The sequence below is a fragment of the Cyanistes caeruleus genome, chromosome 11, assembly GCF_971803275.1.
Source record: "Cyanistes caeruleus chromosome 11, bCyaCae1.hap1.1, whole genome shotgun sequence".
In the NCBI taxonomy this organism is placed as follows: domain Eukaryota; kingdom Metazoa; phylum Chordata; class Aves; order Passeriformes; family Paridae; genus Cyanistes; species Cyanistes caeruleus.
The window spans coordinates 15,722,129-15,747,580 of NC_141711.1; the positions used below are offsets into that span (position 1 = coordinate 15,722,129).

Below are 25,452 nucleotides of genomic sequence, written 5' to 3' on the forward strand. Positions count from 1 at the left end.
CTAATATCCAACCTGAACCTGCCCTGACACAGCTTCAGGCCATTCCCTTAGGTTCTGTCACTGTCACCAAAGAGCTGAGATCAGTGCCTGCCCCTCTTCTTCCTTTCATAAAGAAGTTATAACTGCAATGAGGTTTCCCCTCAGTCTTCTCCAACTGAATAGATCAAGTGACTCACCAGATCTCTTCTTAAAAGAAGATCTCTTCTTAACAGAAACTGGTCCAAAGGTTTATAATATTTTGTGACATTTGGCTAGATTACACCACTGTAGCCAAACAGGATGAGAAGGAATTGCTGTATTAGGCTAGACTGCAGCTCTCTAATCCTGCACTATGGCTCTAGAAATGCACAAACATCAAAGAATGCAGAAAAGGATGAAGTTTCTTCTTCCTCACAGCATGATTGGTCTTTTACCTTATTGCTGAGGGTAAAAGCTGCATTTAGACTTGAAATACAAGGCAAAGTAACGTTTCCAGAATGCTTTGTCATCCAGCAAATGCACTTAGCTCCAAAGAAGTAGTTTCCTAATCTGCTGGGAGAAACCTCTGAAGAAATGGTGCTGGAGGTGTTGCAGCTGCCAGAAGATGTGGAGAAATGAAAGTAATCAAAATAAATCCACTGGGTGTTTTCCAGCCGTCTGCTTTTGAAAAGTAAAATTGTCCCAATATTTCCTAGTCTTTGTTTCCACGTGTCTTTGACGTACTGAAAAAGGCGGAGGAGATGGAACTCATTGGAGAAGTGAGTGATTTGAGTAATCAGGAAAATAATCTAATGCTCCTGTTGTGAGTTTGACAAGATCTGGAACAGCTTTTTGTTGGATTTGAAAGGTAAAACAGAATCAAGGAAAAAATTATTGTATAGGAAGAAGAAAATCATAGAGCTTGATGATTAGGCATTGAGCCAGTTTGCAAACATGTGATGCGTTTTGAAGTCAAGAGTGCGAGCAGAGAAGCCAAGGAGGCCTGAGCACAGCAGAGGCAGGAACAGCTCTAGAAGGCTGTTCTTTGCTGACACTTCAGTTTTCATTTGCAGACAAGGGATTGTGATCCATGACAATCCTTGATTAGAATGATTTTAATTACAAAAACAGCATGGCTGTTTCCAGTAACTGAGACACCTTCTTTTTGTTTTTATGTAGGGTAAAAATGTATAGAGCTGATTGATCAAAGCAGATATGAACTGGGACATGGAAATAGGGAGGGGAGAGGCCTGTGGACAGACTGGAATTATTCTTTCCCCTTCTAAGAATCTTACAAAGAGTATTACCAACTCTTTACAAACTGCTGCTGTTTCTGCAAGCCCTAAATTACAGTAAAAGGTTCAGAAAATATGCAATTTTTCCTATTGCCAAGGATGCCTCCTGAACTGTGACTTTTTGATGAAGGGGTCTGGCTTTAGCAATCCAAAATGCAGGCCAGTGTAAAAGCCTTGCTGTGCAGCCAGCCTGCATTTTATCCCCCTCCTCACCTTTATAGTCTGTCCTACTAATCTCTTAGTAAATGTGTAGGTATGGAACTTGGGGACATGGTTTAATGATGGTCTTAGTGGTGCTGGGTTAGTGGTTGGACTTGATCTTAAAGGTCTTTTTCAACCTAAACAATTCAGTGATTCTATGACAATATTTTCAAGTTTTTTTCATTGAACAGGGCTCTGCAAGTAGGTTTGCACTGTGAAGGGCTTGAGCCTTCTGCACAGTTCCCCAAATTCAAGAGAAAAGCTTTTGACTGAGTAGAGGCGGAATGCTCAAGTTTTGGAATGGAGAGGCCCTCAGGTGGCCATTTCTGAGCATTTTGGAATGTCCTTTGGCAAGTGGCTCAGGGCTGTGTCCAAGCTGTAACTCCCAGTGCTGCTGCTGGCAGACATTCCCTAATAAAGCAGTGCAAGGACATCATTCCCTGTGCTTGTCTGCAGCACAGCTGAGAGGAGTGCATCCAGCAAGCTCTTAAGGAATGAACACTGAATTTTTTTGCCTTGAATTTCCAGGAAGATTTTAAAATATTAAGTATCTAACAGACCACACTGCAGCTTCCTGGGGAGGGGTCCAACTATTTAATCTGCTTTACTCCTGCCTTGATATCATAACAGAAAATGGATCATTCAGAGCTGGAGAGGTACTTAGGAATCACTCCTGTTGCAAAAAAAAAGATCTCAATAAATAGCAGAAATTGTGTAGAATGTAGAAAATCGCATTCAGGGCACAGGGAGAATAATTGGCTTGGTAGCAAATCAGAAGAAAACTGGGAAGTGGCACTGTGTGCCAGAGTCACAGTGAAGAGCTGGATGTGGTTTCTTAGGAAGCACCATCACTTTGGATGTGTTGATGGGACTTAGAGACCCAGATGTTGAAATATGCCAAAGCTTGTCACAGATTGTGCAGTCACTGGGTGTTTTCTGTGCCCAAGATGTAGACAGGAAGAAATAAGTATAATGGGTAGAAAGAGAAACTGAAGCTGTGTATTAGAATCATAGAATACTAGGCTGGAAGGGACTTCAAGGATCATTCAGCTTTTCTTGGCAAAAAGGAAAAAAAATCCATCTAATAAGAATAGTACAGCACTGTAAAACTCCTTACAAAACTGAGATGCTTTTAAAGGAAACCAGAGAAAAAATAAGGGGAAAAAAAGGGCATTTTTTGAGGTAATTTTAGCTTTTTTTTATACCTTGACTACGCAAGGTCTGCATGTACTACAGAGGGCAGATAATGCCCTGAAATACCTTTTAAAAAGTAGCAGTCATGGTAGAGCACAATGCCAAGGAGAGTGACTTATGAATACAAGTGAAATGTTGGGATAACTTGGAAGTAGATTAATGAAATGTGAAACCTTTCATCTCTCAGACACTGGTTTCAATTTAAACTGGGTCAGTGTGAGGTTTATCTTAATTTATCTTATAGCAGTAGGTATTCACCATGATCAGATGACACTTCATGGAGATTTATACCAGAATGGAGCCATGCAAGTATTCCCTGTCAAGTTGTGACTGACTAAACCAGCTTATGAATTCCACATCAGGGTTTGTCCCTCCTGCTCTTCAGCTCCATGTTAACCCCTTCACTGCCTTTCCAAGTTCATTGGGGTGGGCTTTGCCAAGAAAAAAAAGTTCTCTGTCAAGAACTTTTGAACTGAGCATTTAAACCTTGTTCCAACAACAGTAAAAGAAGCAATAAATATGCTTTTAGTTTCAGTATAAGTGTTCCCTCTTTTATTTTGTTGAGTTTAAATATTAGATCTGTATACATTTTACAGATTCGGTTCTTTTCTTTTGTGGCTTTCAGAGAGAGGAAAAACTTTAGTTCAGAAGAAACCCACCATGTATCCTGAATGGAAATCGACTTTTGATGCCCACATTTACGAGGGCCGGGTGATCCAGATAGTGCTGATGAAAGCAGCAGAGGAGCCACTGTCTGAAGTGACTGTGGGGGTGTCTGTGCTGGCAGAACGGTGCAAGAAAGGCAATGGCAAAGCAGAGTTCTGGGTAAGGAAAAAGATTAATTCCTCAAATTGCTGACCTAGTTTTGTTTCTTTCAAGCTGAATGAATGCCTTGTGTCTTTTAGGCTTACAGATTTTCCGTGGTCAGTAGAATCTCTCTAGTTTGTATTCACCTGTTACACTTGGGGGTTTTTTTCACACCTTGATTTCTAAGGTGTGAAATTATTGAGAAAAGTAAAAGCTAATAGTGATCAATTTTAGCCAGTTCAGTGGTCTCAAATCCTCTGCTTGTTATCCATAGAACAGGTACCACATTGACATCATCAGTGTTAAACTCTGTACAACCTGACATGTCTTGGACAGAGCATCATGGCCAGCAAAGAGACCACTTAGCATAGCCTGTAAGGTTATTTTTGTGTGTGAAGAGACAGCCTGGCATTCATAGCTGTAACTGAGGTCTTGGCCTTCAGTAAACTTTGCTGGGCAAATGTTCTGAGTGTCAGATGCTGCCTTAGAGTTGAACTCGCTCATTATCCCAGTAGGATGATGGGATTTGTGGTGATATGTTCACGAGTGTATCTAATGTAACTGTGGTTTGGTTTTGTCTGGGGATTGGATTTTTCATCCCAAGTTGTATTTAGTGTAACCCAGTGGTACTTTGCTCTGTGCTGAAGTGAAGGTTGAGTCACTCTTACGTGGTTAAGATTTTCTTATCTTTTATGAAGGCAGCAGTTTAAGAATTAGTGGCTACTTTCTGAGTATAGGAACTGACCTCAGCTGTTGGCTTAAAAGGCACTTTTTTTTTTTGCTGGTCTGTAGAATTTGCCACAGAAACCATGTGTAATGGTTTTGAGGATGAAAGGAAAATAAATTTTGATTATACCACTTTATTTCATTGCCAGCAACAGTATTTGATATCACTATGGTTTGTACTCTGAATAAACATATAAAGGATTGTATAGACTTCTTTTAAAACTGGGTTCCTGTGCAGATTGAGTTTACTAATAGTAAAAACAGAAGCCAGCAAACTTCTTTGTAGACACGGGAAAGGGACGTGAACAAACAATGTGAACTCTGACCATGCTCAGCTCCTGGGGACACATCAAAGCAATGCAGCACACGAGTAAAAGCAAGAGAATAAAAGCCCCTGACTCAGCTGCAATAGTGAGATATGGAAGAGGATTGTAATCAAATAGTTATTGAATAGTCTACACTTTGATAGCCTAGAAAGATCTGTTTAAATTCCTGAGAGATGCAGTCAACCACACGTTTCACTGTTGCTATCTTTCTTTCCACAGCTTGACCTTCAGCCTCAGGGGAAGGTGCTCATGGCTGTGCAGTATTTTTTGGAAGATGCAGGTAAAGTCAACTGTTTGTTTTCAGTTATGAGAAAAAAGGTTTGTTTACAGTACACTACATGTAGCTTACAAAAAATATATCACCTGGTATGCTGAGTAGAATCTTACTAAATTAATTTTATTCATTTGCTTTCTGGTTTTTGGGTTTGGTTTTTTTTTTTAATTATGCAGACTCATGGCAGGATTTGTTCATTTCTAAATACTGTTGCATTTAGGCACTTTTGGATCTTTATTATGTCTGTTCTCATATCTTGATGTTATATTAATCTATCATTAATATATAATATGCTAATATTATCTATTCCTTTTTAGGTGCAAACAAGTTTAATCTCTTTCTCTACCTTATGTGGGAAACTTTTTTTGTGGATTGGAGAAGTGGGTCTGAGTTTCCTGGGATTCAGACATCCTATTCACTACACTACAGAAACTGATTGTAGCAATGAGTGAATGGTTTAGTGTTAAAATGCAAATCTAGTCAATGATCTGACCTACCAGTTTAAAAAGTGAACAGCCTGTCTGTGTCAGAAACCTTAACAGGCTCTTTGGAAATGAGCTAGGAGGCAAGCTTCAAGCACAATAATAAAACCAAGAATTTTGGCATGGATTTGTGTATGTGGGGAGTCCTTTCCTAAAGGAAATGCTGTAAACCTCACAACTTGCTCAGCTTGTAGTTAAGACTTTCCCATACTAGAAGTCATGAAACCATTATTTCTTGGGAATAATATTGTAATTATAATATAACTGCTCTGACAGACCTGGCCTACCAGTCTTATAAGGTTTAATAGTATGTGTTCATAAATAACTGAAAAGACTAAGCTGGAAGTTTTAGGTGGTTAGATTTTTTCCACCAGACATTTATAGAGGGAGCACAGTTCTGCTCTCTAGAACAGGGTCATTGGGAAGTACCATACATTTTTGTACCATCTGTGCAGAAGATAGAATGTGATGTGCATAGGTTACATTTCAGAAATGATGTTTTATCTTTGTGATGACAAAAAAACCAGCCTATATACCTGTTGCTTTGGTGTCTATGAAAAGTCAACACTTTAAAGCAAAATTCAAAAACTGCTGTGACTTGAAATAGAGGCTGTGAGAGCTTTTCTCAGGTGTGCTTAAACTGGTGTGAGCCATTATATTTCAAAATATTATTCTTGGTCTTTGCAATAGTTTCTTGCACAAGGCTGTTTCATGGGAAAATGGTACTATGGTCATATATATTTAATGAGATATATAGAAATCCATTTCTCCTGGACATCCAGAAGTTTCTCAAGCAAATCTGTGCAAACCCAGTTTCTGTATTTTCAGTTGTTTATTTAATGAGGCTGAAGCATATTTTCTCCTCTCCACACAGATGTGGAAAAGTACAGATAGCATAAGTGAAAACCTTTCTTAATTTATTATTAGTTGTTAGTAGGAAGGTAATATACTTGTGTGCTGAAAGTACTAAATTAATTTTACTCAGTAATCAAAATAACTTAAAAATAGATCCAATGTTCTTGCAGTTCTTTTCATTGCCTTTATTAGGGATTGCAGATGGTGCTGGATGAAGCCTAAATACCAAATGATCATTAAGTCATGTATTTTTATTCTAATTGGCAAGTTAATATTCACATCTTAATGCACTTTCTTGACCTTCTACTTGGCAATGACTTCCTATTTACCTTCTGTTTTATATGAAATTAGTCACTGATACATTTTTGGTAACTAAACCACAGAGGTGGTAGAAATTGCCATTCAAGACATTTATACATTACATTTTGTGAAGGAAAGTCACTCAATCTGGTATTTTAATGTGAACACTGCAAATATCAATACATTTTAACAAAACTACTCCTCCTCAAGGTTGTAAACCTCCCTTATGTCAGTGTGTAATGCTGCTAAATAGGCAAACACTGATTGTTGGCTCATCATTGTGCTGCTGTAAATGTTCTCTGCAGTTAAATTAGCACTTACCAATGTGAGAGCAGAGAGGTTTGCTGGTGCACTGCAAGATGTTTGTGTAACATCCATTCCCCACACTGCTGAAACCCTCAGTTAACAGCTGAAAGCTCAGAGACAGTTCACATTCCTTCCTATGCACTTGTCATTTTGTTCTCCCTCTGACCTGCCTTTGCACACAGAACTCTCTGGTAGCTGTGTTTCTAAAATACTAAAAAAGGCTTGTTCTGAAACTGGTATTTCAGTTGTTCCCTGGTTTATTCCTTGCCATTTGTATCTTTGAGTTATAGGTGCTACCTTTTGTTTGAAAATCTCCAAGCACTTCACAAAAGAGACTAATTCTTTCTTTGGCTTGTTTTGAAAACTGAGGCTGCTGTTTTTCAAACCTTTCTTTTAAGTAAAAAACATTCTGCTACCTTTAGAGAAAACTGCTTTCCTCTGCTGCAGTGGTGCAGAGCAGAAAAATCAGAATGTTATTGCTCCATTAACAGGTATATCCTTAGAGGGAAAAAAAAATCACAAAATAAGCTGGTATTAATGGTTCTTCCATGGTAGACTACACTGAGACTTTTCATTTGAATATTCTTTTTCAGATTGAGGCTTGAGACCTGACCAATTAATTTAGTGCTGCATATGAAAAGTCTTACCAGTCTTAAAGGTTTTTTTTCTTCCTAGACCCTATAAAATGGGGACTGCAGAGCCCTGCCTTAGAGTTGTCAAAGAACTTTTTTGTCTTCTGTCCTGTAATTTGAATATGAGCTTGTGCTGGAAGTTCAAAAGCTTTTCTCCTCGTGTGTGAAATGTGAGAACATGGTGTTAACCTCAATTTTCATTTTGAAATTGTTTTCCTTCTACCCCTTCTTCTTTCGTTCTGGTATTGAAACTAGGTTGCAATTCTGTAAAGCAGCTTTAGTTTTAATAGGTGGGAATTGAAATACGTTTAATGCTTTGCTTGATCTTTGTTTATTCGAACATGGTTAATGACCTCCTTGAGTAAGAAAACGCAGAACCTCACTCTCCTGAGTGTGTCGTGCAGTGTTAGCAGCTTTGGGAGTGTGCTTGTGTCTTGGGTTTGAATTCTGAATTGCTGTTTTGCTGGCTACAGCTTCCTGCAGAAAGGGACAGTGAATTTTTTCCTTAAAATGCCATTAGAAGTACCAGAAGGTGAGTAATCTGCATGTGAACTTTTGCTATCTCAAGTGTCTGACTTCTGGGAGAGGGACATGAACCAGAGAACTGAATATATTTTGAATATGTTGCTCTCTGTGTGTTGAATGTTGGGGAAGCAAGAGACTTCAACATTTTTCTGAGTTATCTGTGAAAAATAATACAGTAAACAACAGATTTACCATTTCAATGTGTATATTGTATGGGCCTGAAGTAAGATTTGAAGGAAGTATCTCTGTGGATGAGGTGTGTTGTGGCAGGATAGTCACATTTTTAATGAATAATAGTGATGAGGGCTGAAGAGCCAGAAATGAACCTTATAATTGTACATGGGGATGTTGGTATGATTTAATCATTTAACTGAGAAAATGCTGTTTCTAGAAATTTGGCTAATGTGGAAGTTGTTCAGTGGCACCTCATGTCTGCTTTAATCTGCACCAGAAGTGAGATTGCATAAATTTAACAAGGCTTCATATTCTGATTTTTCTCTAGGAGAATCAGACAGTTGCAGATGTGATTTCATAGATACCAGGCTGGTGTGTCTGTGGTTCCCCAGGTAGTTAATATGTTGTGTGGAGCACAGAAAATCTGATATAGTTGGTACCTTCAGTAGGAGTTTGATTGAGATGCTGTATCTTTAAAGGTTGGTTTTACTGTCTAATTTGAAAAAGAAAAAAAAATACTTATTTTCCAGTTTATTCCTGGTTTTATCACCACAAATGAGATACCAGAGGTCTCTGAAGAAGCATTTGCCAAGCTGTAAAAAACACTACAAAGTCTGCCATGTGCTTGGTTTGGGGGGGGTTTAATCCTGGTTTGAAAAGCAGGGCTTGTTAAAGCTGGTGTTTGTTTTACACTTAGTTCAAGGCCAGGCTGGATGGGGCTCTGAGCAGCCTGGTCTACTGAAGTTACCCCTGCCTGTGGCAAACATTGGAACTGAATGCTCTGACCCAAACCTGTGAGCCTCTTTAGAGGGGTAGCACACAGACCAGAATGATTTAATGCACGTTCATGCCACAGAACTGAATGCTTTTGGGAAACTTCTGTAAATGGTTTCTTGGGGTTTTGGGTTTGGTTAGGTTTTTTTTAACAGGTGATCTTTAAAACAATATTCTCCAGGACCAGGTTGAAGAGCAGTTTGCCTCTGAGACAGTTCATGCTGGGAAAATCTCCTTTGTCAGGAACAAGCTTATCCTTTTAATGATTCCTCTGAGAGATTAATATTTTTCTTGACCTGAAGATGCACTTAACTTTCAAACAAAGCCAAGTGCAAGGCTGCAGAACAGCAGAAGGAGACAGACACTGAACAGAAATGTTAGTGGCGTTTGTAATTTATTATAAAGTTTCAGGCAAATCTCAGCCTGTGCAACCAGCTCAGAAAATTCCTTTCCTTTGCCTGTTTGAAGTGAAGTTCTGGTTCCCAGTCTCTGACAGTAGCATTGTTATCTTCCCTTTTCACAAACAGCACCATGAAATGAGCAGGTTAAAATTAAAAATGAGCTCTGAGGATGGTAAATATTTTTTCAATTCTTTATTTTTTTAAAAAAAAAAAGTAGGGTTATCCTGTTTTCTTCTGTCCTTGGACTTTTGAGGTTCAGTTGAGAAAATGTGACATCTCACCTTGACATTTATTACAGCTCAGCAGAGCCCCAGCAATATTATTTTAGTAAATGTTTTCCAGGCAATGGGCTGGGTGTTGTGTGTCTGTGGGGACAGTGAAATGCTCAGCAGGACGGGCACTGCAGCTGAACAGAGAATACAGGGGGTGTTTACAGCAGTCTGGAGAGCTGCACTGTCAATTCACAGCCCTGCTTCATGGATTCTTCATGAATGTACAGCACAGAGTTCTGGGTGTCTGTGTCAGATCAGCTGCAAGTTTTGAGAAGAGACCTTGAAATACATGAATGTGTCAGTGATAAATATTAACCACAGCTCTCAACAGAGGAAATAGATTATGTTTAATGGTGTGTGTTGCGTCGAAAATGATTAATGTCAAGTCCTGGCTGCAGAGGTCACCTGGATCCTGGTTGCTGATTCAGCTGTTCTGTGCTTGCTCTTTCTGACCATGTACTGGTTCATGACAAGCATTTAATTTATGGGAACCCTGACTTGCTTGGAGGGGGAAGCAAAGTTTTCCCTTTGTGTTTCTCCATCCCACTCATCTCCACCCTGCGTCCATACAGTTATTGTGAAAGTTACTTCCCTGCAATTGTTGATTATCTCTGCATCTCTGAAATTAAGCCTTTATTCTCCAGTTAATTCCATGATTGGCTGAGCTGCTTAAAACTTTTGGAGCAATACACATTAAAGGCAATTTACACATTAAAGATAACTTGTTAAACATGCCCATAGTAAATTGAAATTATGCCACAATTTCCGAGCTACCTCAGCTCCAGATGAGCTTGACTAACAGCTGCTCTCCAAACCTCTCAGCTGCTTCTGAACCAGACAAAAATGTTTTCAGCTATTCTTTGTTATATTGGTTGGTTTTGGCAAAGGCATCTAACAAGACAGCTGAGTTCTTAAGTGTGTGTGTCCTCACATGCAGATTTTGAGGTTTTGCTGTGCTCAAGGATTCTTCCCCATTAAAGTATACTTAAGGAAAATGTGAAAAAAAAAGCGGAAAAAACCCCAAAGTGATCAGTTTATATAATTACTGTCTCAAGGAAATAATTGTCAGTCTCACATATTTCTCTTAAGTTTGATACCAGGGTTTCAGAGAGGGAGGAAACGCTGGTGTTTCCCATAAATTGCTCAAGTTCTGTCAGAAACTTCTGCACGCAGTATCAGCAATACTAAATTGCTCCAAGTATTTCAGTGTGAGGTTTGTTCCTCACTAAACACTTGGTTTGCTTGTGTTACGGACTTCAGAAAGGCTTTTCTCTGGTAATTTGCTGCATCACAGGTGATCTCAGAATATTGCCATAAAATAAAAGGCCTTTCTCTGCTTTTTGCTGTTACTGATTAAATCTCGCTTACAAAGACATCCTTTACAGCAGCAAACAATATGAAATATTGTTTCCTCTCAAGCACTTTGCTTCCCTTGCACCACACAAGTGTGGTTTCCCTGAAGCATTTGGGGAGCAGTGGGTGAGGTCTGTGTGTTTGCTCAGCACGATTAAGCAGAGATAGCACAGTTTGCAGACTGCTACAAGCTGAAGTGCAGCAGCTGATGAGTTTGTGTGGGGTGAATTCAGCAGCCTGTTTGAACAAGGAAAACAAATCCTGTTCCTGGAGGGGTAGGGGTAACTGAGGGACTGTCACAGTGCACGCTGGAAGGTCCTTTCAGGGACTGTCAGGATGGGTTTTTGCTGAACCAGGTAGTCAATTTCTCAGAAAAGTACATTAATACCTAGTGGCAAAACCTGGAGACATTTTTTAAACTTTCTTTTCACTAATATGCTTAATCTTTCCTTAATCTCTGAGCTAATGATGCCATTTCTTTTCTAAGACAGCACACAGCTGCTACAGTGTGGCTGCTGCTGGCTGTGACAGATAAATAAGTTTAGGACTCTCAGAATGGTGTCTCACGACAGATTGTATTCCAGGTTCAGCAGTCTGTTGGAATAGCAGTGGTGGCAGCCAGGTGAAAAAAAAGAGAAGAACCAAGTGCATCTAGCAGCCAGAAAACCTGAGCTCCTGAGTAATTTTGTAGTAAGCTCAGACACTGCAGTGAGTGGCAAAGGAAACAAATCTGCTTCTGTCAGCGCTAAAAGCAAGTCTCCCACTGATCATGATAAAAGGCAGCAATGCAACAGAGCAAATTTTAAAAAACTATTATATTGACAATGGGGAAAATGCTCTTCTGACTTTTTTCCTTACTCCTGTGGAAATTCCCAGCCTGCAAACAGCAAGATCCTGTTGCACTCAGCCTTTCAGCACTTTGGAGATGTGAACCATGTCCAGGTTTCTTCCGGGCTGGCACCCACAAGCTGCTGGCCAGAGCTGATGGAGTTAGCAGTTGATCAGCTCCTCTTTGCCATCTCAAGCCTTTATCTTTTCCTGCTGGATGGGATTTCAGCAATCCCTTTCAGTTGACAAGAAAGGTGTTTTTGGGTTAAATCACCAGTTTCTCGATACCCCCTGCACTGAGTTACCTCTGGTACAAACCCCTATGACTTTAAAAATGCCCAATTAAGACTAAATAGTCAGAGTTTGTGTCTCAGTCTTACAGCCACAAACACACATTTTTGTAAAAGAAACTCAGAAGCTTCCTTGGAAATGAGTGAAAATAATCAGAACCTCTAATGAGGATCTGTATGAGCCAGTTGGACTTGGAGCCTGAGAATTTGTTTCTTGTTTTATTTCTTGGCTTGATGCTACACTTGATTTCTATGTGATCCAGTATTAGATGCTACAGTAGATGGGAGCAGGTAGTATTATTATAATACTAAATATTCCATGGGGATAGATGGGAAAGGAAGGAGACTGAGACTTGTGGAAAGATAAAATATGATTGTTATGAAACAGCAAAATGGAAATGTCTAACTGAAAATCTCATTTGTCCTTGCTGCTTAATGATCCTGGAGGCTGGAAGAAAGTCATCTTCCCGTAGGATGGTGCTGTGGTCACCCAGAAGGTCCTGCAGCAGCTCATCTGAATTTCTGCTGTAGTCCTGGTTCAGGAGGGCATGTGGAGCAGCAGCATGGAAAGGCTTCTGCTGACCCTCCTGCTTCCAATAAAATACTTACTCATAGTAAACATAAATCACATAACAGCAATCATAGATTTATTTTTTTCTAGAAACAAGGGTGGTTATCACTTCTCTGTCAAAACTATGCTCCATCCCTGCTTTTTGCTCTCAGTTCATTAGCTGAAGGCTTTTTCTGCATGGGCAGGAGTGGGAATGGCTTGTACAGGAGCACAGGGACACCTTGGGAAGCAGTGTGTGCACCTGTACCTGCCCTGCTGGACTGAAAGTCTGCACAATGCAGGTGTAAAATGAACAGAAACACGAGTCAGAAAAACAAACTGAACATTTGGGAGAAGCAAATATTAACCTTTGTAATACCTGGAAGTATTAACAGTGTGTCTTGCTGTGTCCCCCTCAGACTGCAGACAGTCGATGAAGGAAGAGGAGGGGACAGTAACTATCAACAGGAGAGGAGCTATCAAGCAAGCCAAAATCCACTACATCAAAAATCATGAATTTATCGCCACCTTCTTTGGACAACCTACATTTTGCTCTGTCTGCAGAGACTTTGTATGGTAAGAAAGAAAATCTAAGCCTCCCCCAGCTCCAAGGGCCAAATTACTGCAAAATTTGCTTTGGATATACATTCAGACAAAACATGACAAATAAATTTGTGTTGGGAAATTGAAGTTATATACTCACTAAGAGCATTTTTATACATAAGAACTATAGTTGTCTTTCACATTGAGAAATAGAGCTTGAACATTTTTGCCACTGAAATAATAGGCAGAAATTCCATCAGCATCGAGTGATACCTGGCCATGATCATCAGCAGCTCTGTCACAGGGGAATGAGGGCAGTGGTCTGGGAAAATAATGCCCAGGTTTTGAGATGTGAAGTGATTAATGGCAGACAAGAGACCCATAGAGAGCCAGAAGTTGGATCCCTTTCATAGTAAGGCTGGTTCTGTCCTAATTAGGTTGGGAGGATTTCCCATGTTATTGAAACCTTGTTTCTGGGTTTTCCTCCTAATTTGGTCTAACAAACACAGGACCTTGTCTTCTAAACTCTGCTTTCCTGAGACAGAGGATTCTGATTACCAGAATTTAGGCCAGTTTACTGGTTGGTTGACATGATTAAAATAAAATAAAAACCAGCCATCTTTAATTCCAGAAAATGTATTGATTTCCTTTTTTATAATTTGTTTTTCAGGGGACTCAACAAGCAGGGATACAAATGTAGACGTAAGTTGATTTTTTTTTTTTTTTTTTACTTATGCTGCTTTCCACATGGATCTGGAGAACTAATAGTTACTCTTGAAATAAAATATATAAATATGCATGGCACAATGCATCATCACTATGGGTAGTAGCAGATGTTAAATATCAACTTTGCACAATAACCAAAGGAATCTGACTCTGATTCCTACCTGGGATTTCAGTATCAAGATTTAGACTTAGCTATTCTTCTCAGAAGTGTGCAATGCTGTTGAAAAGTTGCACTCATTTATGACAGCTGGTTTTTGTGAAACCTTTTCTAAAGTGAATTACAACTGCTGAGGGGTTTTACAGCTGAATTGAAAATCACTTTTGACTTGGCATAGATCTGTGCATTACTCCAAGCAGGGAGGAGCTGTCAAAGGGTAAAACTCAAAAGCATAATATTGTCCTTCTGTTATGAAATGCCAGGGGCATTGCTGATTCAGCTTAGAAATAAAGTTTATGGTAAAAGAAAAGGGGTGGGGGAATCAGCTTAAAAAATATTACCTTGATAGAAAATAAACTTCTGGTGTATGTAATATGATGCAAAAGGAGTGTGATTTTCACATTCTGCCATTAAATGCAAACACCTTATCCCATGTATTTATTATCTGAAGGTATCTTTTTTTTTTCCTTGTGCATGTCTTGAAGAATGCAATGCTGCTATTCATAAGAAATGCATTGATAAAATCATCGGGAGGTGTACTGGTACTGCAGCCAACAGCAGGGATACAATGGTAAGAACTGGAACAATATATTTAGAGTGTAATTGCATAATGAAACATTGCTGAACTAACAAAACCTTGTACAGAAGCTGACAACTCCATTTTGGGAGATGCTTGGCTGTACAACCCAAGGTTGTGTCTTTGTTTAAAGTTGTGTAAAGTTCTGTAACACGCAGTGGGCAAAGCTTTCAAGTAAGAAAAGCAGCTGAAAGCTCTGTGAGGGGTGGGTGCTGTGTGGGGGGCAGCATCTCCCTGCTGGGGGAGGGAGGCAAGGCTGAGATGAAATCGTTGTGGCTGTGCTCAGTTCCAGAAGGAGAGGTTCAACATCGACATGCCCCACCGCTTCCGAGTCTACAACTACATGAGCCCCACCTTCTGTGACCACTGTGGCAGCCTGCTCTGGGGGCTGGTCAAGCAAGGGCTCAAGTGTGAAGGTGAGGAGGAGGAGGGAGCTGGCAGCTCTCTGTGCTTTTCCAGTGCTCCCTGCACTGGAGACTGCTATTGGTGCACACTGTGCCTTTCCGTGAGTATCGTGTAGGGTGGGATTCATCTCGTCCATAGCAGGTAAGATGGCTTTTGTACAAAAGAGAGACAGAGGCACTGGGCTCATGGGACAGCTCAGCCAAGGTGAGCCACTGAGGGAGTCAGGAAACACTGCAGAGGTGTAATCTCTAGCATTATCAAAATTACTGCTCTGGGAATAGTGGGAATTTGGTGACTGACTCAACATAGCATCTCAAAGTGTGTTCAAAGCATTTACTGTAAATATTGTTTTTATTATTCTCCCACAAAAAGGCAAGATCACACTTATCATGGATTCTAGAATAATCACAATAATTTTAGAATAAAGTAATGATGATTGGAGGTTTTTTACTTCTGAAACCTTTTTTTGGCCTTCATTGTGTTAAAGGACAAAAACTGCAATTTTGGTAGCAATGACAGGTCCGTGTCCAGTCTGGCCTTAAAAAAGGGGTTTCTGAACTGCACAGAACAGCTCTGTGTCTTGTAATATCAGTATTTTCCTGATGCTTTTATAACAATCCTTACATTTCCCTTAGAATGTGGGATGAATGTGCATCATAAATGCCAGAAGAAGGTGGCAAACTTATGTGGAATAAACCAGAAGTTGCTAGCTGAAGCTTTAAATCAAGTTAGCCAGGTAAGCTTTATTGCCATTTCTCAGGTAATTACTTGTTTTCAGAGCATTTCACTCCATCTTTTCTGCATCACTTTTATGGGGAACTGTGTTTGGAAAAGAGGAAATGCAAACAGCTTTGTCTTTTTTAATTTGACACATGCCTTTGTTAGTCTCTGTATCAGCAGCCTGAAACTGAAATAGAGAAGGGGGTTTGCCACTTAAACAATTTTTAAAAAGGTGTGTGGCTTGCTGAAATAAAATTTTGTTCTTCTGTGGTGCTAAGATTATTCTGTCCCTTTCTGTTTAATGGATTAAACAGTGGCATCTGAAATCTGCTTTTACATGCTTCAACTTTAAAATTCCACTTGAATGATAAAATTAAGTGAATAAGGAGAAATATACCAGATAGTCCCATTTTTTATTCATCTAATATATATATATATACATATATATATATATACATATATATATATATATATACACACACAAACACACATATATACATAAAGAAAGCCCCTCTGAAATTAATGCTGGCCCTATAGCTTGCATTGTTAATCTCCTGCTGCAGCATGATTCTTTTGTGGTCAGCTTCTGCAAATAAAGATTCAGACACAAGCTCTGAAATAAAACAGGAAAATATATCACAAAAGCCAACTGCTTCCTCTGAGATGTGTATTCCTAAGCTTTCACAGGATATTTACTTTGAAAACAGTGAGCTGTTGTGGCCACTCTTTTATGACACTGGAGCTCAATTTTTTTCATTACTGAAATTTGATCTCAGGCATTTTCCATATGTAAAAGTTGTTTCCCTGTGCTAAGGACAGATGTCACATTCAGATATGACTTCAGCATGTCCAGTAAAACAGCGATTCCCATCTCCTTTTTCATGTGGACAGACATCCAAGGGGATGCTTTCCCACAGTTCAAATTCTTTCCACTGTGGATTCAAACCATTAGACCTTTAATAATTTTGCAATGACCAATACAACATAGGCTGTTCAGAAATTTCATGACTTATTTTCTTGCAGGAATTAAAGCTAATGGCTGATGTGAAGCTGTAAAGGTGACTAAATAGTCTATGAACCAGACTTCTTGAGAAAAGATATTTACTGGGAGTTAATAGTTGAAAGTTTAGCTGCCATCATATTACATTTAAAGCTCATACTCTATTACTAAAGTAACACCACTAATATAATGTCATATATTCCCCTTCTTCCCAGAAATCTACACGAAGGTCTGATTCTGGATCTGTAGAAAGTGTTGGTATTTATCAAGATTTTGATAAGAAACATAAAGCTCCAGGAGGAGACACAACAGGTGAGAAAGCAGATGATGTTTCAATACAGCCACTTACCTACCAGACAATTTAAGTTATTCGTTCTTGCCTTGTGTTAGACAATTCATTAAATAAATGCTGCTAAAAAAGTCAGGATGTATTTCTCTTTACCATCTCCTGGCCACACGAAATGCTTACACAAGACTTGTCCCTTATGTTTATGTTCACCAGTAATTCCAGCAGCAGATACACTGAAAAAGCCCTGTCAGTACCTAATTCTTATCCAGGGCTCTGAGTCCTGCAGTGTTTCTGCATCCACTGAACTTTCCCCTCCCTGTTTTGACCAGGAGACAACAGCGAGTACGATAAGCTCTGGGAGGTAAACACAACCAAGCCAGTGCCGAGAGCTGCGAGGAGAAAATTCAACATAGACAGCTTTGTCTTCCACAAAGTGCTGGGGAAAGGCAGCTTTGGCAAGGTATGTGACAAACTGAGAGCTAAGGTGTCTGCCTCACTTGATCTCTGCAATGTGATGGGCTCTTTCCATAAGCAGAAAGATCTCACAGCTTCTTGGGTCAGTAATCTTCTAACAGAATTGTACATAGACAGCTTTGTCAAAGGCACTAGAAATTCATCAGCTGGATCTCATGTAAACCCAAAAATGATTCATCGTGCACAGCAGTTTGTCAGTGTTTAGTATTGGGGCAGAGGAATTGCCCTTTAATGCACCCAGTGCAAATGGATATTCTAGTTCTGTTCTCTCCACACAGAAGCATCCCCAGTGCAGTGGCAGGGGATGTTTGGGAGAGCAGTGGGCCCCCCACGGGCTCTGTCCACTGCTGTCTCTGAAACTGCAGCTCTTGTGACAGACCAGGCTTTGCATGCCTGCTGTTTAAACTCTCACACAAGACATGGACAGAAAAACTGCTGTGCCTGTGGTACCCCATCTCATCTGTGTCCAGCAGCTTCACCTTCCCAACCCTCCCTCATCTTTCTCATTTAAATGTTTTGTAATTGTCAGTGCACCTGCTGTGAAGACCTTTGGCTTTCCCTCACTGGTACATCAGCACCACTCTTTCCTACACATGCTCTACTCTCATCTTTTATTTTTTGTAGGTTCTGCTTGCTGAGCTGAAAGGGAAGAATGAGTTCTTTGCTATCAAAGCTCTGAAAAAGGACGTGGTGTTAATTGATGATGACGTGGAATGTACCATGGTGGAAAAGAGGGTTCTCGCTCTTGCCTGGGAAAATCCATTTCTCACACATCTTTACTGCACATTTCAGACAAAGGTAAGAAAAATTTCAGTGGTGACAGCAACACAACAGATTGAGCCTTTTAATGGTGCTGATAGCAGCAGTCAAGTGAAAGTAATTGTGATGCAAGAATTAAATGTCTTTTTCCTGTGCTCTGTGCAATAATTTACGGGCCTTGTGGAAAGTAAGTATGAGTATGACCAAACATATCTTGATAAGGACAAAATAAAATCAGAAAAACATCTATGCAGCCTGGAACAAGAAGGAGTTTAAGTCCTTGATCTGAGCTTTGCACTTGGTGAGGGGAAAAGGATGACTGTCACAGATTGAAGTCAGGAAGTCTGCTTAAGTGTGTGTGAAGTCTAGAAACCCACAGAATACAAGATCAGATATTTATATTTACAAGACCAGGCAACTCAATTCTGTAGGAGCCACGTAGTGGTGCATGAAACCAAAAATCCTTCAGAAGAGGGAAAAGGAAGCTTGGTGCCCTGGAGGCCCATTGCTACTTTTTCTGGTTGGATAGCATCAGTAATTGTTTCATTCCCTGGTTATCTTGCAAAAGGATCATTTGTTCTTCGTTATGGAGTTCCTGAATGGGGGAGACCTGATGTTCCACATCCAAGACAAGGGGCGTTTCGACCTCTACAGAGCAACGTGAGTCCTCGACCCCTCATTCCCCACCTCCAGGAATGATTTTATCTCGGGGTTTATGGCTTCTAGTTCAGTGCCCCTCCTTACCTGCAGTCAAGTTTCAGTGGCTGATGGTTGAAAAGATGTTTCTAGGTTGAATACAATGAAGTTCACTTAATGATCTGTGGAGCTGGGCTTTCTTAATTAACATAACAGTGTGATGTTGTACTTTATGGGATGCTTGTTCCTAGAGGTGCAAAATAAACTGAAACATGAGCCAGCACTGAAAAGCACAAGGCACAGCTTCAGTGTACTTTAGGAGAGTATTCTGATGGAAAACAGCATGGGGGGAGGAAGCTGAACACTTCCTGCTATTGCTAAATTGACATGATAATACAAAAAACTGTACATTCCATGAGATGCTAATTAAATGGGTAAGCACTTTGTTTAGTAAGTGCACTTGTGTCAATCATCTGTGACTCAAGTTTTCAGCTCCAGTGATCTTTAAAGGATACAAAACTATTGTATTATTGTTACTTTAGCTATCATTTTCAGTTTGAGGTCAGTTTCTACTTCTGTCATCCAAATACATGGGTGTTTTAATGGCATCATCAAAGTGGTGGCATGTAAACCTTGAAAAGTAACAGTGCAGAGTACTGCTTTACTTACTATCTGTAAGCCCCAGAAAAATTACTTCTGTTACTGGCAGTGCACTAAGGATTGTTGACTGGATGGGATCACAAGAAAGTTGTATAGGTCAGCTCCCTTCCTACTCTCCCCAGCAAAAATGTGGATAAAGCCCCTCCAGCTTACCTGCATCCCAGCAAACATCTGTGCACCTGGCATCCTCTCTGGGTACATTCTGTGCCAATTTGTTTTGGACCAACATCCATCTGCCATACAGAAATGGAAATAGTTTCGTATTTTTCCAATTAAAAAAATAAAAGTTTTTTGGGGCAGAGGGAAGCATTCTTTCAGATTTTCCTTCATGTCCCCTAGATTATCACCTGAAGTGATGGCATTTTTCAGTCTGTCTGTTGTGACCAGGCAGGTGCAGAGGGAGACAGGTGAGGCCCAATTCTAACCTTGCCATTGGTGCCCAGTCCCTCCTGCAGCAATTGAGTTGGAGGGCTGAGCTCCCAGTAGCTCCCTTTCAAAAGGCAGGTGCCTGTCACTAAAACCACACCAAGACTGTTAGTAAAGAGGAGGAAAGGGATGGTGTTCCCTGATGGTGCTGAGCCTTACAGCAGCTGCTGCCGTGTTCCCTCTGCTGTTTGCTGTTGGACACTGCCGATGTGTGGTGAAGAGATTAACTTGCAGGTTACAGCAGCTGGCTGCATAAACACAGAGATAATGGGATTTAAAAGATGTGTACAGTGCTTCTCACTCCATGAAAGGATGTCCACAGCATTATTTTGGCTACCTGCATTGACTGTTGTAACTGAGCAAAGATTAAAAGATGTTTTGGTCTTTTCAGGTTTTACGGAGCTGAAATTTTATGTGGGCTTCAGTTTCTTCACAGCAAAGGCATTATTTATAGGTGAGTACCAGCTAGCTCCAGGCTGGGACCTGGGGATTGTCTTAGCACTTCATGCATCTTTGAATTCCTGACTGATCTAACAAGCACAAGCTGTCTGTCAGAGATCTGAGGTAGTTCCAAGGCCATTAACATGCCTGAGATAAATCTCTATTTGTGTAGTTTTTTCCTTGGCAACTGGAATGATGGAATGGGATTTGTGCTACACAAAAGAAGTCTTGTTTCAGTTATTTTCAAACATTGCCTTCCAATCACGAGCCTATTTAGTGTGGAGGTCAGGGAGAGGCTCCTTGAGCAAACCACCAAGGTGGAAGTTCCCTGCTTTTGCCTTCTGATGAAACCACATTGATGCTTCTGCCTCACCAGGCTGAAGCATCAAGGGCCAGACCCTGGTCCACTGCTGGTACTGGGAACTTCAGTTGCCCAGGAGAAAGGAGTGCCCTGCTCTTATGTGAAATTCTCTGCTCTATTTCAGCCCTTGGTAAGCAGAGGGCTGTTCAGTTTCTCTTCAGCCTGCCCTCCTTGGTATGTGCATTTGCAGCCAGATGGACAAAAAATGCAGTGTGGTCAAAGGGAGGGAATGTAGCTTTTGGAAACTGCTGGGAAAAAAGCTCTTTCTTGGTTGAATAGTGTTGTTCTGAGAAAAGACATGAACTGGACCCCGCACAGGCCGTGCCACATGAACTTGGGCTGTAACCAGGAGCAAGTCACAGGTAGTGTTAAAGCTGGGCAAGTTTCAGACAATCAAATTCCTGCCAAAGGCTCTCAGAACCCAACACAATCCTTCTTTTGAGCCCTGGAGCTGGTGCAGCACTGCTGTGTCAGCTGCTGGGGCACTAACTCACGCTGCCTTCCAGCAGCAACAGAAGCTCTGGCTGTGCTTCTGGATCTGAAAGCAAATGTGGAGGATTATAAGGTCACATTCTATATGTGCACCTCAGCCTCTTATTTTCTTTCACAGGAGAGAATTCTTCCCTTGTCCCTCATGCTTTCAAAGCACAAAAAAGTACCATTTTGGATGAATTGTGTTGATGGATGATTATTTCCTTGAAAAGCCTCTGTATGTGCAGTTGGAGAGGTGTTTATCAGTGAATAAACTGTGTGCATCTAATTACAAAAACCACTTAAAGCACGTTTTTAAAATACTTCTTGCAGAGACCTAAAACTGGACAATGTGATGCTTGATAAAGAAGGCCACATCAAAATAGCTGATTTTGGAATGTGCAAAGAAAACGTTGTTGGTGACAACAAGGCGAGCACCTTCTGTGGGACCCCCGACTACATCGCTCCCGAGGTCAGTATGGCACACACAGACACTGCTGGCAGGGATTTAGTGCCCTGATGGAACAAGAGCTGCTGTGATTAATCACCTCTTTGTAGACTGATAGTTCAGAAAAGTCCAGTCTAATTAGAGGTAGAAATCAGAGAAAGAAATTGTGCTTTTTTATAGAGTGTACTTGAGATTTTAAAATGCTCTGTAAGTTTAAAGAAATGGGTTTGGGAAGTTAAAATGGTCAGTGTTTTGAGAGCTAGGGGTTAGGTGTAGCCAGCACACCCATGAGGTTCCTGCAGAATGAATCTGTGTATGTGCACTGCAGATGGAGGACAGACTTGTGCCTGTGCAACCAACCAGAATTCAAAACAAGAGGAGCTTTTAAGTGGAATCTCAGAGAGTTTAATTCTGTGTGTTACAGTTATATTTTTTTTTAATCTCATTTGCAAAGCAGCTCAAATACTATGGTATTTGAATTTTAAAGCTATAAATTATGTTAAAGGCTTTTTTATGAATCTACTTTGCATAACTACTTGCTTGTCCCTTCATCTTGTAAAGAAACTAGAGAGGATGTTTTTTAAGTCTATGATTACTTAAAGTTAAGGGAGAAAATTTCTGAAGGAGAGCAAAGAGCTGTCCATGGAGCTGGCCACATTCCCACCAACAGCAGCCTAGGGTAAAACCACAGCTCTGCCTGACTGTCCACAATTTCTCAGAGAGATGGATTTTTACTTTTCCCCTAAGTGCTCTAGTCATTAAAGATTCTCTCTTCACATACCTCTCCTGTTTTTTGGGATGCATTGCTGCTTCTGACCTCTTACCTGTATTCCCTCCTGTGCGGCCCAAGATCCTGCAGGGTTTGCGCTACACGTTCTCTGTGGACTGGTGGTCGTTTGGGGTGCTGCTGTATGAAATGCTGATTGGCCAGTCCCCTTTCCATGGGGATGATGAAGATGAACTGTTTGAGTCGATCCGAGTGGACACCCCTCACTACCCACGCTGGATTACCAAGGAATCAAAGGATATATTAGAAAAGGTAGGGCTGATGATCAGCTTGGGGTCGTGTCTCTGTGCAGGGAGAGACAAATCTCCTAATAAAGGAGCTGTTTAGCAGCAGATTGCTCTTACAAAGAGAAAGCCAGGTCAGATTCCTAATGCTCTGTTTGCTGTCAGCACCCTTAGTTTTAGCATCAACCTGTAATTCTTCCACAGCTGTGCACCTTTGGAGCACTTCTAACGCTCTGCTGGGTGTCTTCTCTTGCAGCTCTTTGAAAGGGATCCAGCAAAACGACTTGGGGTCACTGGGAATATCAGAGACCATCCTTTCTTCAAAACAATTAACTGGACAGCGCTAGAGAAGAGGGAGGTGGACCCTCCCTTCAGGCCAAAAGTGGTATGTGGGATGCTCTTTCTTCTTAGCAAACAGCAGCCCAGGGTAAGGGGTGAATTCTGTGCCTGCACAAAGGATCCTACTGCCATTCTCTCCTCACATTTTACACATGAGAAAGTTGTCTATCTGTAAGCCCACTGTTCTTGGATGGTTCACTTCTGCACAGGTGCACTGTACTCCTTTGACTGCCCTGAGATCTTCCTGTGAAGACTGTCTTCCCAGTGCTCTCGAGGAGCTTCTTTAGGAATAGAATGTTCAGGAAAACCAACAGAAAGCTTTAATCTCCATTCCCCTCTGTGTCAGAATGTTCACAGTTCCTTGCAGTTTGCTTTTCTGAAATGCCACATGGGAGCAGCAGTAGCTCCAGGCTGCTCCCTGACTGCAGGGACTCTGCAAGCATTACATCTCTGCTGCTTCAGACTCACCCAGGCATCTCCAAGGGGGAAAGCAGCAGCATTCTCTAAGCCACTGAACTTGGAATTAATGTACATGCCTGATGTTACCTGAAAAAACACCTACACCACAGACTGTAACTCAGTCTGTATCACAGTGGATGCTGCTGCTTCAGCTCACCTGGTTAAAAATCCAAACCAGTGTTTCTCCAGCCTCTTACTAGAACAGGTGAAATGGTCTGGAGGCAAGAGTCTTTTTAAAATGTACTCTGTGGAGGAGAGCTGTCTCCTTCCAACACACAAGGTTTTGTGTTGCTTGTTCTCAGAAAAGTGAGAAATCTGGGAACAAAAGGATCCTATAAACAAATCTTTGGTGGTTCAGAGTGTAAAACAGTTTATAGTTACATGAATATTTATGAAACACAAAACAGCTGCTATAGGGCATTGCTTTATTCTCTGAACAAGTGCTACTTGTAAAATGTTCTCAGGAATTAAAAAATTTTGGTTAATATAGCAAGAAATGTTGGTCTGATGTGTAAATTAATGCAGCATTGCTTTTGTCAAGAGATGATCTTTGAGTAACCCAGTGTAATATCAAATCCAGTTGGTTCTTCTCCAAAGCAACTTGCATTTGGTTTTTCTGTTGGTTTCCAACTAACACTAAGAAAGTGCCCAGTTATAATCTTAGTCTTTTTAAAATAGGTTGAAATGAGATTTTTTTTTTTTCTCTCTAAAGCAGGGGATGGAGGGAGGGAGCTAAAAGACTAACTTCCCAACATTTTGTACTTAAGTAATTTGTTCTAAAAGAAAATGACAAAGTTTGTCTCAAACTGCTTCCCTCTCTAACACAGAAATCAGCAAGTGACTACAACAACTTTGACAGAGAATTTCTGAGTGAGAAGCCAAAACTGTCTTACAGCGACAAAAACCTGATTGAGTCCATGGATCAGTCTGCATTTGATGGATTTTCTTTTATTAACCCCAAATTTGAACAGATCTTGAAGAAATAAGTCTCTGGCCAGCTGGACTTTAATGAAGGGTTACACTTTACAAACCCAGACTCCCAAGCGTTAATGCATCCCAACAACGTCGATACTTCAGAATTATACACGGTAGTGCGATGAATTGTGTTCAACTCCTGATTTATTGGCAGTGTTTCTATGCATGGTTGGGTTTAAGGTATGTGAATCATGTGCATTATTTTCTCTGTTTGGGAAAATGTAAATTCTGTTTGGTACTTGAATGTAGTTATATATATGTGTGTGTGCTGTATATTTTGCTCAAGAGAAGACATTGGGGAACAGAAGATGTCTTTTTAAAATGTATTTGAGCCCTTTGGTTCTTTTATTTAATGTAACTTTCATTCATGGCTCTATGATTTTTAACTATATACAATTTAACTCAAGTTGTCTTTAAACTACAGTAAAAAATAATGCTTGGTCAGCCCTGATCACTTTCTTAAAATATTTGTTGTTTTTGTGAATTAAACAAAAGGAAGTGTCAGGCAAAAGCAGAGATTCCTTGTGTGACAGCAGCTGCTGTGGGAAACTGCTCAGGGGTGCTTTTGCTGAAAAAATGCTGTGTATTTATTCCAAGGCAGTCCAAGCATGAGACAAAGAGGCCTCAGCATCCCAGAGCAGCTTGATCCTGCCTGGGAATGTGGGGTTCTGCCACTAAATGCCACTTCCTGCTCACAGCCACAACAATCACAGCAGGACAGAGCCCAGGTCATGACTGCAGAGTTACATGTCTGCTCTTCCTGAGGAATTATTCTGTTTAACTGCCAAACACAAAATCCTCCTTCCAGTTTTATTTGCTTGTTTGTAACACAGCAGCTGTGTTCCTCCTGATTGCTGTTAGGACACAAAACCTGATCTTGCTTTCTTGCAACACCTACTTCTGAATTTTGATTTTTAGCCATTAGTGATAAAGAAAAACTAATGTAATTGCTGCAAAGCTCCTTCCCAAACCTTCACCTTGCAGTCAGCTCATAAAATTCAGGCTGAAGCAAGGTTTTCTGTATCTTGTAACACTCTGCAAAAAATTACAAA

At 40.5% G+C, this 25,452-nt stretch overlaps 1 protein-coding gene across 14 annotated transcripts in view; it reads left to right on the forward strand.

Annotated features, from left to right (window-relative positions):
• PRKCD (protein kinase C delta) overlaps nucleotides 1-24,851 on the forward strand; it is a 60,062-nt gene extending 35,211 nt beyond the window's left edge. For 9 of the 14 annotated variants that reach the window (XM_086845606.1, XM_086845607.1, XM_086845604.1 and 6 more), the window contains 16 exons: nucleotides 3,274-3,473; nucleotides 4,727-4,787; nucleotides 12,943-13,099; nucleotides 13,737-13,768; nucleotides 14,435-14,520; nucleotides 14,813-14,942; nucleotides 15,567-15,667; nucleotides 16,867-16,963; nucleotides 17,270-17,400; nucleotides 18,039-18,212; nucleotides 18,742-18,833; nucleotides 20,287-20,349; nucleotides 21,502-21,640; nucleotides 22,467-22,655; nucleotides 22,884-23,012; nucleotides 24,253-24,851. In XM_086845606.1, the coding sequence (XP_086701732.1) occupies nucleotides 3,274-3,473; nucleotides 4,727-4,787; nucleotides 12,943-13,099; nucleotides 13,737-13,768; nucleotides 14,435-14,520; nucleotides 14,813-14,942; nucleotides 15,567-15,667; nucleotides 16,867-16,963; nucleotides 17,270-17,400; nucleotides 18,039-18,212; nucleotides 18,742-18,833; nucleotides 20,287-20,349; nucleotides 21,502-21,640; nucleotides 22,467-22,655; nucleotides 22,884-23,012; nucleotides 24,253-24,411 (1,940 nt within the window). In that variant the 3' untranslated portion in view covers nucleotides 24,412-24,851. The remainder of the gene's footprint in view (nucleotides 1-3,273; nucleotides 3,474-4,726; nucleotides 4,788-12,942; nucleotides 13,100-13,736; nucleotides 13,769-14,434; nucleotides 14,521-14,812; nucleotides 14,943-15,566; nucleotides 15,668-16,866; nucleotides 16,964-17,269; nucleotides 17,401-18,038; nucleotides 18,213-18,741; nucleotides 18,834-20,286; nucleotides 20,350-21,501; nucleotides 21,641-22,466; nucleotides 22,656-22,883; nucleotides 23,013-24,252) is intronic. The other 5 variants (XM_086845612.1, XM_086845614.1, XM_086845611.1 and 2 more) reach the window with 1 other exon arrangement.
• The last annotated feature ends 601 nt before the right edge of the window (nucleotides 24,852-25,452 follow it).